The 14,750-nt window shown below is 46.5% G+C and overlaps 1 protein-coding gene across 7 annotated transcripts in view; it reads right to left on the reverse strand.

The window, feature by feature from the left end:
* Positions 1-14,750, reverse strand: part of LOC119965968 (F-actin-uncapping protein LRRC16A-like) — a 458,632-nt gene that overhangs the window by 283,575 nt on the left and 160,307 nt on the right. For all 7 annotated transcript variants that reach the window (XM_038797016.1, XM_038797019.1, XM_038797017.1 and 4 more), the window contains exons 7-8: positions 8,965-9,035; positions 8,582-8,655 (exon numbers count right to left, since the gene is read on the reverse strand). In XM_038797016.1, the coding sequence (XP_038652944.1) occupies positions 8,582-8,655; positions 8,965-9,035 (145 nt within the window). The remainder of the gene's footprint in view (positions 1-8,581; positions 8,656-8,964; positions 9,036-14,750) is intronic.

Here is a 14,750-nt window from a genome sequence, read left to right on the forward strand (position 1 = left end):
AGAAAGTTGTTGAACATAGTTATGAAACCGTCGGGAGCCCTGGTACTCCACGGAAGTAGTGGTGTCCATGGACGCGTAGAAGGCATTTGACCGGATGGAGTGGCTAACATGTTTGACATTATGGGAAGGCTTGAGTTTGGGCCGAGATTTTTGGCATGGGTGCGGTTTCTGTATGTGGCACCAAGGGTGAGGGTGAGGACGAATGATATGAGCTCACAAAGCTTTGACTTACACAGGGGTACGAGGCACGGGTGCCCGCTGTCGACATTGTTTGAGCTGGCCATAGAGCCTTTGGCAATGGCTCTTAGGGGGTCGGCGGAGTGGCGGGGATTATGAGGGGACATCGGGGGCGCGATTCTCCGCTCCCCACGCCGGGTGGGAGAATCGCGGGAGGGCCGCTCTGGCACCCCCCGGGATTCTCCCACCCCCGCTCGGAGAATCGCCGCTTTCCCCGGCGACCGGCGATTCTTCGGCCCGGATGGCCTGATGACCCCGACGGGCTCACGCCGGCAGCAACCACACCTGGTCGCTGCCGGCGTGAACATCGCGCGACAAGTAAGTGTGGGGCCTATGGGGAGCGGAGAGGGGATCGAGCACCACGGGCGTGCTCAGGAGGGGACTGGCCCGCGATCGTTGCCCACCGATCGTCGCCCACCGATCGTCGGGCCGACGTCTCTAAGAGACGCACTCTTTCCCCTCCACCACCCCGCAAGATCAAGCCGCCACGTCTTGCGGGGCAGCGGAGGGGAAGACGGCAACCGCGCATTCGCGGGTTGGAGCCGGCCAACCTGCGCATGCGCGGCTGACGTCACTTAGGCGCCGCCGGCCGCGTCATTCTCGGCCCGCCGCCTTGACGCGAGCGTCAAGGCCCGGCAGCCGAGTTTCACGAAACGCCGCTCCTAGCCCTGGGGAGGGGGGGGGGGGGGCGTCGACCGTTGCGGAGAATTCCGCCCCAGATGTCACTCAATGCCAGCGACCTATTGTTTGTTTCGGACCCGCTGGAGAGTATGGGAAGGGTCATGGGCCTGCTGGGGAGGTTTGTGGAGTTCTCAGGAGAGAAGCTGAATGTAGGGAAAAGCGAGGTTTTCCTGGGGATTGAGCTGGGAAATTTAGCCAATTTCAGGGCATGCCATTTAAGGTGGCGAGGAATAGGTTTAGATATTTGGGGATTCATGTAGTGAGGGAATGGATGGGGCTCCATGAGTGGAACGTAACGAAGCTGATGGAGTAGGTCAGGGGGGATCTTTGGAGGTGGGATACACTGCAGTTGACTTTGGCGGGGAGGGACTAAGTGGTAAAAATGGATATTCTGCCAAGATTCCTGTTTATTTTTCAGACACTCCCGATCTTTATACCAAAGGCCTTTTTTTCGGAAACTGGACACGATTATTTCGGACTTTGTATGGGTGGGAAGGTGCCGAGGGTGGGGAGGACCCTGCTACAGAGGGGGGGGGGGGTGCCATTGCCGAACTTGCTTCACTATTACTCGGCGACAAATGTGGACAAGGTGCGGTGATGGTGGGAAGGAGATGGGTACAATGGATTAGGATGGAGGAGAAATTTTGTAAGGGGTCTAGTTTGAATGCTATGATGATACCAGTGTTGCCAATGACGCCAAGTAGGTATTCAAGGAGCCCGGTGGTGCAGTCCACAGTGAAGATTTGGAATCAGTTTTGGTTGGAGGGGATGTCGGTGTTAACACTGCTGTGTGAGAATCATGGGTTTGAGCGGGGGATGGAGGATGGATAGCATATACAGGAGGTGGAGGAAAGAGGCGTTGGTCAAGGTGAGGGAGCTGTATTCGGAGGAAGGGTTTGCCAGTTTGGAGGAGCTAAGGGAGAGGGTAGAGCTCCTGAAAGGGAATGAGTTCAGGTATCCGCAGGTTAGGGACTTTGCGCGCAAGGTCTGGAAGGAGTTCCCTAGGTTGCCGGAATACACATTGCTGGAGTGACTACTGCTACTGGATGTGGAAGGGGAGGGAAGATTTGGGGATATATACAGCTGGCTGGGGGAGCAGGGCGGTGAGTGGGTGCGCGAAGGTCAAGGAAGAATGGGAAGGGGAGTTGAGAGGGGAGATTAATTGGGGAGTATGGAGTGAGGCACTGCGTAGGGTAAACGGGACTTCTTTGTGTGCAAAGATGAGCCTGATACAGTTTAAGGTGGTTCACAAGGTACATATGATTCTGTACCCTGGTCCTAGCAAGAATAGTGGGGGAGGACGTGGATCCGAACCCTTTGGTGGAGATATTTGGGGTTTCAGAGAAGTCGGAGCTCATGGAGGGCTGGCTGCGAATTTTACTGGAGTGGCGGTCGACATCGTCACCAGGGGTAGCAACATGGTTGGGTGACCTGTACGACTTCCTACGGTTGGAAAAGATAAAGTATGAGTTAAGAGGCTCAACAGATGGGGTCGAGAAAAGGTGGGGGATATTCGTGACCGTGTTTGAGGGGCTGTTCATTGTGTTGTGTGGAGGAGGAGGAGGGGGGGGTGAATAGTAGTGTTCCTCAGGGGTCAGTGATGAGGACACAACTATTCATGATATACATTAACGATTTGGAAGAAGGAACTGAGGCCATTATTGCTAAGTTTGCAGATGATGCAAAGATCTGCAGAGGGACCGGTAGTGTTGAGGAAGCAGAGAGGCTGCAGAAGCACTTGGACAGGCTAGGAGAGTCGACAAAGAAATGACAGATAGAATATATCGTGAAAAAGTGTGAAGTTATGTACTATGGTAGGGAGAATGAAGACAGACGGTTTTCCAAATTGAAAATGAAATGAAAAAATGGAAATCGCTTACTGTCACGAGTAGGCTTCAAATGAAGTTACTGTGAAAAGCCCCTAGTCGCCACATTCCGGCGCCTGTTCGGGGAGGCTGGTACGGGAATTGAACCGTGCTGCTGGCCTGCTTGGTCTGCTTTCAAAGCCAGCGATTTAGCCCTGTGCTAAACAGCCCCTAATTGGGAACGGCTTCGGAAATCTGAAGCAAAAAGTGGCTTAAGTTAACATGCAGGTTCAGTTGGCATTTAGGGAGGCAAATGCAATGTAAGCATCATTTATAGAGGGCTAGAATAGAATATAAGACCAAAAGACAAAGGAGCAGAATTAGGCCATCTAGTCTGCTCCGCCATTCAATCATGGCTGATATTTTTTTCATCTCATTCTCCTGCCTTCTCCTGATAACCCCTGATTCACCTTATTGATCAAAAATCTACCTATCTCGGTTTTCAACACGCTCAGTGATTTGGCCTCCACAGCCTTCTGCGGCATAGAGTTCCACAGATTCGCCACCCTCTGGCTGAAGAAATTCCTCCTCATCTCTGTTTGAAAGGATCGTCCCTCTAGTCCGAGATGGTGTCCTCTGCTTCTAGTTTTTCCTACAAGTGGGAACATTCTCTCCACACCCATTCTATCCAGGCCACGCAGTATCCTGCAAGTTTCAATAAGAGCCCCCCCCTCATCCTTCTGAACCCCAACGAGTACAGACCCAGAGTCCTCAACCGTTCCTCATACGACAAACTCGACTAGGGGCTTTTCACAGTAGCTTCATTGAAGCCTACTCATGACAATAAGCGATTTTTCATTTTTTCATTTTCTGCTCCTATATCTTATGCGTTTTATTGTATAATGCTCCTATGAAGCGCCTTGGCATTAATGGTTCTATATAAATATAAATCTGCAACATTTTTGATTCTGGACTGATCGGATTCATGCAACCTTCAAATTCTACAGACATATCTGAGCTAGAGGATCAGCCATGGTCATATTGAAAGGTGAAAAAGGCTCAAAGGGCCAAATTACCTACTCTTGCTCCTATTTTCTACATCCATTAACCAGATGATGTTCAACAACAACATATAACTCACTGGTTTCTTTTAAACAGTTATGACCGTTTCCAGGATTGTTTTGAACTATGGTTTAATAAAGGATACTTATTTTGACTTGACGTCAAAATGGCAACAGGTCAGAGAACCAGTGTTTATTTCTGATGAGTGGGGTGGGCTGATAGATTTAATGGTACATTCAACATTAATCTTCTTCTAAATCAGAAAAGCCAATGAATTTCATTGCAGAAAGATGCCTTCTTGTTAATAGCCTTACAGGGAAGACTTATGCAACCACATAGGGGATTAATCACTGCAAACTCTTGTTTGCAAAAGCACATCTTCAACAGTATTCAAAATGCACAAACAGAAGCAGCAACGGTTGATTTCAATTGTGGATTGGATAGGTGCACAGTGTTTTGTTATGCTCTTGACGTAGCGTAAGCTGCTTCCTTGATGTGCACTCTGTCAAAGGAAGGTTCAGACTTGGAGATAGCTTTAACACATTTATTAAACTGTTAACGATTCTCCTACTTGTATTCAACTCTCCTGTTAATCCTGCTACAGCTACTCACACTGACGAACCAGTCTGCTACAATCCAGGTGGTGGGTGTGATCTGTTTCAAATCAACCGTGTCCACTCACTAAGGCCGCGATTCTCCGCTCCCCACGCCGTGGGGGAAAAATCGCGGGAGGGCCGGGCGAATCACGCCACGCGCCCTGGCAACCCACGCGATTCTCCAACCCCCCCCAAAATGGCGTGTCGCGTTTTGCCGGCGATTCTTGGCCCGGATGGGTCGAGCGGCCTGACGACACCGACCGGTTCACGCCAGCGCCAACATCGCGCGACAGGTAAGTGTGGGGCCTGTGGGGGGGGCGGAGAGAGGATCGAGCACCACGGTCATGCTCGTGAGGTGACTGGCCCGCGATCGGTGCCCACCGATCGTCGGGCCGGCGTCTCTAAGAGACGCACTCTTTCCCCTCCGCCATCCCGCAAGATCCAGCCGCCATGTCTTCCGGGGCAGCGGAGGGGAAGACGGCAACCGCGCATGCGCGGGTTAGAGCTGGCCAACCTGCACATGTGCGCTGATGTCACTTAGGTGCTGCCGGCCGCGTCATTCTCAGCGCGTCGCTTTGATGCAAGTGTCCAGGCCCGGCGCCTGAGATTCGCACAACGCCACTCCGAGCAACCCACCCCCCCCCCCCCCTTCCCGGCTTGGTGGGGGCGGGGGGGTGGGAAATAGAGGGCAAGGAGCGGCCTCCGATGCCAGAGTGAAACACTCCGGGTTTCAATCCGGCGTCGGCACTCAGGGCGCGAATCGCGCCCTAAGTGTCTCCGCTGGAAAGAGGAAGATCATGTGTGCTGTGTCCTTTTATTTGGGTTGGTGTCATGCCCCGCTGTGGTAGTGTCACCTCTGTGTGTGACGAGAATGCCCATTGGTCGTGTCCTATCTTACTGGCCTATTGGTTGAATGTCTGTGTGTCATGTCTCTGGTGCTCCCTCTAGTGTCTATCTAGTCTACGTGCATTTACATTAACCCCTTGTGTATTTACAGTGATGCATATCACCACACACAGCACACACAAATGCACACTTCAAACTGACTTCAATGTATCTGTAACATAACAGCATATTTAATGCTGACACCAAAATAGATGCAAATATATATTCGTCACAGTGTGGTTAACTGGAATGCATTTATGAGCGGAATTTATTGCAGGCAACAAGGGTCTCGCCTGTCAATCAGCCACTTAACTTGGCAGTGTCCAGCCCTCACCGGAATTACAGATCCTGGGGGGCAAGTCCAGCCTGCCAAGAAACAAGAGTTCAGAAGCTCTTCAATGCTCAGCAGCATCACTGGGGAGGCAGTGGCTGCTGCCAGTAATTGACCCACGCAAGATCCAAAATTACTGGGGGATCCGGGTCATCCATCAGTGGGTGATGGTGGAAAAGGGATTGTGGGGTGAGGGATCTGGAAGAAAGGCAAGGGGTGGTTTTCAGCAGCCACCTCTCTCCTCCCCCCCCCCCCCCCCCCCCCACACCGGAACCACAACAGGACTTCCGTGTGTCGAGTCCAGAGTGTGCCACTAGGTGACTACCAGTGGGTCCAGATGATGCCCTTTAATGGGCATTAATTTGGCCTTCCCATCATGGAATTAACTGGGGCAGAGGTGGGAAGGCAGTGTTACCTGCCTAAAATTCCGGCTTTTTTTTTGATTGCTCTTTTAACATAATGGCTGCTTGTAACGATAGATCTTTTGCATGCAGCAGCTGCTTGCAAATTAAATCGCTGTGAATTCCACAAACTCACATCAGTGAGAGTTCCAAAGACACATTTCTTTGGCCAATATTTTCATGGAGGCCGTGTAAGATCCTATCGATTCATCTGCTCTTTGGTTTGTTGAATTGAATGCATATCTGTGGAGGATTATCTTTTTATTTACCGGGAAACGGGTATTATTTTTCAGGATAATTTCTGGATGCTCTTTTTCCTCTTCCATCTGGAAAATAAACGACTCAAATTTGTCAAAGGCCTCAGGGCCCACCAAGTTTAATAAGGTATAGCCTGTATCTTTTTTGATTTCTCAGACAATGCAGCACCACAGCAAAGACGCCACTGCTTGGCCTTTTCCCAACCGTCTCTCCAGGACGAGTAGGTCGATGCGGCAAAGTCCTGATGTCATACTACTAACTCCTGACACCATGTAAATGTGCTGAGCTCCCGAATCACTGACAGCAAGTACTTTCAATAAAAGCAGCTACTTCAATATTTGTGCTCTGCCCATGCTCCTGGGGCTAACTCCTGCACTCTTGCCGTTTGTCAGTGCGCCATCGCATTCTCACATTTCTCACGTGACTACTCGGTCTACGCATGGTATCGAAATTGTCTGCAAGATGGAAGCTCCAAAACCAGGGGATGGTCCCACATTCCTGAAGGTATCTTCGGATTCCTGCCATAAACTAACTGATGGGGGTTGTAGTTCCTAACCAACTGAAGTGTGTTTTTTGCATGTACTGCCCATACAGCAATTTACAATTCGATTGGTCAGTTAAAGTTTTTCAGAGCATTTAATCAATCACAGTTTGATTTCTCTCACGTATTCCATTGCTTAAAGTGTTTTCGGCTGCTGTACTCATTGCCATAATATTCAAATTTTTACACATACTCCTCAATTCATCATTGACCAATTCTCCTGCATTGTTTGTTCAGAACGTAACTGGTGCTCCCACCCTGCCCATCCATCTTTCTATTATCTTATTGATAATTACTTATTTGTCTTTACTATAAATTACCACTGCCAGAATAAATGGTGATGAATGTAAGAAATTGTCATATATTATATATTTTTCAGTAATGTTATTAAAACCTGGGTTAAGGTGCATACAGACAGTATGACTGCTAGAGCGGTGATTAAGGTGTAAAAGTGAGGTAATCATTGATTTGTAGATGACGTGTTCCGCAAATAGATCTTCATAACCATTTACTTGTTTACAGATAGTTAGCTGATGGAATATGGCTTAAGCTTGAAGGATCCCTGGAGTGTAGATAATTTATATGGGCTATTGTATTGGCCTTTGCTAAACAAGTCAAGGGACACTTTGTAAGAAGAGGCAAAAGATTTCCTTATGTGTTGGGTACAGACGATGGAGTTAATGGGAGGAGCCAGGTCTGTCTGAAGAGTTAGTCAGTTCTACAACTTTAATCTGAGCAGAGGTGTTTCAGTTTGGTCCTGAAAGGTTCTCTCTCCAAAGATTCTGCACAGAGAAAAGCAGGTAGAATTCCTGTTTGTTAGCTTTATTCATGAGTGGTATTTAATATATATTGGTTTGCTTAATTGGAGTATCATGGCAGGTTTAGGAAGTGCAGGTTTCTTATTTTACTTAAGATCTGTTGTAACTGTTAACTGTAAAACTATTTATTTGTTGTTAATATGGGTAATCCTGTGATTAAAGATTGTTTTAACATAAAGGAGATTCACTAGGTTAATCCCAGAGCTGAAGGGGTTGGATTATGAGGAGAGGTTGAGTAGACTGGGACTGTACTCGTTGGAATTTAGAAGGATGAGGGGGGATCTTATAGAAATATTTAAAATTATGAAGGGAATAGATAGGATAGATGCGGGCAGTTTGTTTCCACTGGTGGGTGACAGCAGAACTAGGGGACATAGCCTCAAAATAAGGGGAAGTACATTTAGGACTGAGTTTAGGAGGAACTTCTTCACCCAAAGGGTTGTGAATCTATGGAATTCCTTGCCCAGTGAAGCAGTTGAGGCTCCTTCATTACATGTTTTTAAGGTAAAGATAGATAGTTTTTTGAAGAATAAAGGGATTAAGGGTTATGGTGTTCGGGCCGGAAAGTGGAGCTGAGTCCACAAAAGATCAGCCATGATCTAATTGAATGGCGGAGCAGGCTCGAGGGGCCAGATGGCCTACTCCTGCTCCTAGTTCTTATGTTCTTATACCTATTGTTCAGTGTTATCACTACTGTGATGCAATAACATTTCCTCTCAGTTTTATGAATTGAAAATAGTTGGGTTCTTGTTTAGGATCCTAATATCATGAATAAAACTTCCCCTATTGTTCAATCCATTGTGCTTACATATGCATAAAAGTAAACTGGCAATCCACACTGCCAAATAGTCTGCCAGTTGTAGCAACATTGGCTTAACAGCTTCACAAAAAACTTCAACTCACGAACGAAGTTGCACTTGAAAAGCTAGATCAACAGAACAACAGCAAGAAAAATCTCCAGTTTACCTGTGGTCAAGGTGGCTGAAGTCTTGCAAGTTCAGTTCCCTGGTATCTTGCGTAAGGTAAATTGTATCCACATCCTTGAAAATACCAAAGATTTGATTAAGAGTGAAACTAATTTGTTATCTGATCTGTTCCTATCTGAAAATTACTTTTAGCTGCTTCAAAGAAAAATTTTAAATCCAAGGAAATTATTTTCAGTTTAGAACTTGCTTCTCATTTTGATAATAAGTTTGTGGCACAAATGAATACAAATGATCAGGAATGATTTTTCTCATTTGTTAGCTGCAAAACCACACTGTACAGAAAAAAAACGAATCTGCAGAGGTTCTATTTTCCTGTTATAATGCAGTAACAACCTTTTGAAGCATTTTGTTGAATGTTCTTACCCATTGCACTTCCTCCCTATATGGCAATCCAAGCCAGTCACAAACACATGCATACATCTGAGAGAAACCACCTGGAATGAAAAAGAAAATTACAAGAAAATTGCACAAAGTTCTAATTCTGTGTAAGTTAGGTACAAAATGCGAAAAGGATTAATACAATAAAATCAAGATTGGGGAGAAAAATTTTGATTTTCACGCTACATGACAAAGCTTCTTGTATTGGGATAGCTTGTGTTGTATTCAAATATGATAATAATTATAATAAACTTTATTGTCACAAGTAGGCAAACGTTAATACTGCAATGAAGTTATGTATTGTACTGAATATAATTTACACATGGACCAACCCGCGGGGCAGCCATAACTGAACTAAATTTATTTATATCTCCCCGAGAGTGCAATAAAGCAGACAACATAACAAATTCTCAGATCTTCTATGTACTACACTCCCTCCCCACTTAAAAACAAAACTTAAATGTAAATGGTACATGTACATTATTTCCAGCTGCAATAAGACTAAATCAGCATCAACAATACCTGAAGTATAATAAGTTGGGATTCTTCTTTGTTTCAACTGTAATCACATCCAAACATACATGGCTGATAATACCAAATGCTTTTCTTGAACACCAGTATGCATTTAACAAAAATACAATTTGATATGTGCCTCTAAAAATCTCTCCCGGCTTGGGTCACTGTGTGTGTGGAGTCTGCATGTTCTCCCCGTATCTGCGTGGGTTTCCTCCGGGTGCTCCGGTTTCCTCCCACAAGTCCCAAAAGACATGCTGTTAGGTGATTTGGATATCCTGAATTCTCCCTCTGTACTCGAACAGGCACCAAAGTGACTAGGGGCTTTTCACAGTAACTTAATTGCAGTGTTAATATAAGCCTACTTGTGACAATCAAGATTATTATTAAACAAGACATACTGGAGCTACACTTGGTTGATTGCTATGTGAAATATTCCTGAAATTTCTCAGCATTACAGTCTTTAGGTCAGCCATCCATGCCATAATTAAGCACGTTACATAACACCACATCCTTCTCAGCTTTTTCACTAGTTCCTCGGGATGACACTGGCATGTCATTTGTGCATGCAAAGTAACTCAGTGGCTAGAAAAAAAATCAGTCTTCACGGGATAGCTCAAAGAAGAATGCCCGTGTTTCGCATGATCTGCTGACGTACGAAATTTTTATTGGACTGTTGAGTCACCAAAATCAACCCCCATCACTGAAACCTTCCTTGAAACAAAATGATCGTAAGGGCTCAGGGTCTCCTACCGCACAAGTATTTGTGAAACTTAGTAATGCCTCTTTCTCAATTTAAGTAATTTGCTCTGACTTCATTAAAATGTGCAAAGCAGATTTGCTGTAGGCTTCATCAATTATGTGAGAAAACACCACATGTAGCCCCTGTGGTGAGGTATCGCACGCAAAAAAACAATTTTTTTCCTTGGGATGTATTAGCCAAGTCAGCGATGGACTTAGAATTATACACAACAATCCTAATGTTTTATGTTGCTATTTGTTCTCTGATTTTTTTTCTTTTGCTTTCAAAATGCCTTCAACCTTGTGTGTTAGGTTGTTACCTTCACCAGCTATTTGGTGACCCAGGTATGTTTCACTTGCTTTCAACACTTGTTCTTTTTTGCTTTGATGCATACTCTTAAAGTTAATCCAGGACTTTGCTCAACCTTACAATGTGCTCTTTCTCTGCCTTACTGCTAATTATAATACCATCCAAGAAGCAGCATACTCCTCTCATTTCATTTTTACCCCACTTTTTACTGATGCATCATTCTAATGAAACTCAGCTCCAAACTCCGTGGCCTTGGCCTCGGCTCCTCCCTCTGCGACTGGATCCTGAACTTTCTGACCCACAAGTCACAATCAGTAAAGATAGGTAACAACACCACCTCCACGATCATCCTCAACACTGGTGCCCCACAAGGCTGTGTCCTCAGCCCGCTACTATACTCCTTACACACCTGTGACTATGTGGCCAAATTCCCCTCCAACTCGATTTTCAAATTTACTGATGACATCACCATGGTGAGTCGGATTTCAAACAATGACGAGGCAGAGTACAGGAATGAGATAGAGAATCTGGTGAACTGGCATTTGAAAAGGTTCCCCACGGTAGCCTATTGCAGAAAATATGGAGGCATGAGATTCAGGGTGATTTAGCAGTTTGGATTAGAAATTGGCTAGCTGAAAGAAGACAAAGGGTGGTGGTTGGTGGGAAATGTTCAGACTGGAGTCCAGTTACTAGTGGTGTACCACAAGGATCTGTTTTGGGGACACTGCTGTTTGTCATTTTTATAAATGACCTGGAGGAGGGCGTAGAAGGATGGGCGAGTAAATTTGCAGATGACACTAAAGTCGGTGGAGTTGTGGACAGTGCAGAGGGATGTTACAAGTTACAGAGGGACATAGATAAGCTGCAGAGCTGGGCTGACAGGTGGCAAATGGAGTTTAATGCAGAAAAGTATAAGGTGATTCATTTTGGAAGGAATAGCAGGAAGACAGAGTACAGGGCTAATGGTAAGATTCTTGGTCGTGTGGATGAGCAGAGAGATCTCGGTGTCCATGTACATAGATCCCTGAAAGTTACCACCCAGGTTGAGAGGGATGTTAAGAAGGCGTACGGTCTGTTAGCTTTTATTGGTAGAGGGATTGAGTTTCGGAGCCATGAGGTCATGTAGCAGTTGTATTAAACTCTGGTGCGGCCGCATTTGGAGTATTGCGTGCAGTTCTGGTCGCCGCCTTATAGGAAGGATGTGGAAGCATTGGAAAGGGTGCAGAGGAGATTTACCAGGACGTTGTCTGGTATGGAGGGAAGATCTTATGAGGGAAGGCTGAGGGACTTGAGGCTGTTTTCATTAGAGAGAAGGTTAAGAGGTGACTTAATTGAGGCATACAAGATGATCAGAGGATTAGATAGGGTGGACAGTGAGAGCCTTTTTCCTTGGATGGTGATGTCTAGCACGAAGGGACATAGCTTTAAATTGAGGGGAGATAGATATAGGACAGATGCCAGAGGTAGGTTCTTTACTCAGAGTAGTAAGGGCGTAGAATGCCCTGCCTGCAACAGTAGTGGACTCGCCAACATTAAGGGCATTCAAATGGTCACTGGATAGGCATATGAACGATAAGGGAATAGTGTAGATGGGCTTTAGAAGGGTTTCATAGGTCGGCGCAACATCGAGGGCCGAAGGGCCTGTACTGCGCTGTAATGTTCTATGTTCTATGTTCTTAACTGGTGCGACGACAATAATGTCTCCCTCAATGTCAACAAAACGAAGGAGATTGTCATCGACTTCAGGAAGCGCAGTGGAGAACATGCCCCTGTCTACATCAATGGGAATGAAGTAGAAAGGGTCGAGAGCTTCAAGGTTTTACGTGTACAGATCACCAGCAGCCTGTCCTGGTCCCCCCATGTCGACACTACAGTTAAGTAAGTCCACCAACGAATCTACTTTCTCAGAAGACTAAGGAAATTTGGAATGTCAGCTACAACCTTCACCAACTTCTACAGATGCACCATAGAAAGTATTCTTTCTGGTTGTATCACAGCTTGGTATGGAGCCTGCTCTACCCAAGACCGCAGGAAACTACAAAAGATCGTCAATGTAGCCCAATCCATCTCACAAACCAGCCTCCCACCCATTGACTCTATCTATAATTCCCGCTGCCTCAGAAAGGCAGCCAGCACAATTAAGGACCCCACGCACCCCGGACATACTCTCTTCCACCTCCTTCTGTCAGGAAAAAGATACCAAAGTTTGAGGTCACGTACCAACTGACTCAAGAACAGCTTCTTCCCTACTGCCATCAGACTTTTGAATGGGCCTACCTAGTATTAAGTTGATCTTTGCTCTGCACCTTGCTATAACTGTAACATTATATTCTGCAGTCTCTCCTTCCTTCCCTATGTACGGTATGCATTGTTTGTGCAGCATGCAAGAAACAATACTTTTCACTATATACTAATACATATGACAATAATAAATCAAATCAAAATCAAAAAAAACAATCATGATGCTCTGGAACACTGCAGGAGCAGTCACCAGCCCAAATGGTTATCTTTCATACTGGTTTGATCAAGTTCTGTATGAATGATGAACAGTTCCCTGCTCCTGTCAGTTAATGTTAATTACAGTACAAATACGCATTTGGTACATCTATCTTATTGAACAGCTTTCCACCGGCTAAAGTAGAAGACAAATCTTCACCGGTAGGCAATGGACAAGTTAACTTCTCAATTACCATATTTACTGTGATTTCCACAAACTTGAATGGACTTATCTGCTTTTTGAACTGTAAATGGTACATGTTGAAAGAAGGGAATACCATCCCTAGCGCCAGCAAAATTTCAGAGATGGCTGTTGATTCTGGTGGCTCATGGGTGCGGCCCATTCACTGCTCTTCATCTTTTTTTTTTTTAATTCTCCATTTTCACATTTTCCTCCAAAATTTACACCCCACCCACAAACAGTAAACGGTAAGAAATACAAAATCAATCCCCTTAACAATAACAACGATCCCATCCACCCACCACCCCAAACAATTGCCCACCTGTCAATATATGCATCCAATAAACCAAACCCTCCCACGGTGGAAACAAAAAGCAAAGGAGAAAATGAAAAAAGGAGTCCGGGACCGCTCATGGTCACCATAGAGTCCACCACCCCCCCCCCCCCCCCCCCCCAACGCCGTCCAACCTCTGAAAGAGTAACATACATGATACCCAAGAGCTGTAAACCCCCCCCCCCCCAGCCCCCCCTCCCCCCCACTCCTTCCCAACCCCTCCCTCCACTGCCTCTTGTAAAACTCCTCCCCCCAACCTTGCTTCCTTCCCCTCCAACTTTCCACCCCGGCTAGACCACTCGGACCCTGTTCTGCCGGGCTCCGATGGCCGCAGCCCCTCCCCCCACCTCACTCCCGTTCACTGGCCGACTTAGACCGGCCAGCGTGGAGGCCCCCACCCGGGTCCCTTTCCCCCTTGCCCGACCCTAGGAAAGCCCAAAAATCCCCTTTTAGCGCATCCACCTACACCCCAAAGAGCCCTCATTTCGAGTGAAAGTCCCATCACTTCCCTTGTCCAAATAGTACAACACCGGCTCCTTTAGCCCGTACACCCGCACGCAGTGAAACAAACAAACAAAAAAAAAAGAAAATACAGTCATGAGGTTACATTGGCACATGGCCATTTCTCAATTCTGCCACAGTCCTTCTGCCTTCGCAAACTCCTCCGCTGCCTCCGCCGTTCCAAAATAAAAGTCCTTGAGCTTGTACGTCACCCTCAGCTTCGCTGGATATACAATGCCGCACTGCACCTTGCTAATGTACAGTGCCCTCTTCACCCGGTTGAAAGCAGCCTGCCTCCTCGCCAGCTCCACCGTAAAGTCCTGGTATACACGTATACCAGCTCCAGCCCACTGCACCAACCGCTTCTGCTTGGCCCAGCACAGGACCTTCTCCTTCACACTGTACCTACGGAAGCACAGAGTCACTACCCTTGGCGGCTCACTCGCCTTTGGTACAGGCCTCCACGACCAATGAGCCCGATACAGTTCATATCGGGAGGGATCCTCCCCCTCCCCCAATAGTTTCGCCAGCATCGCAGCAAAATACTCAGTCGGTCTCGGCCCTTCAACGCCTTCGGGCAGCCCCACAATCCTCAAATTCTGTCGCCTGGACCTGTTTTCCAGGTCTTCCATTTTTCCTCGCAGATCCTTATAAATCTCCATAACCTTCCGCATCTCCTTCCCCATCGACGTAAG

The sequence above is a fragment of the Scyliorhinus canicula genome, chromosome 5, assembly GCF_902713615.1.
Source record: "Scyliorhinus canicula chromosome 5, sScyCan1.1, whole genome shotgun sequence".
NCBI classification, from domain to species: Eukaryota; Metazoa; Chordata; class Chondrichthyes; order Carcharhiniformes; family Scyliorhinidae; genus Scyliorhinus; species Scyliorhinus canicula.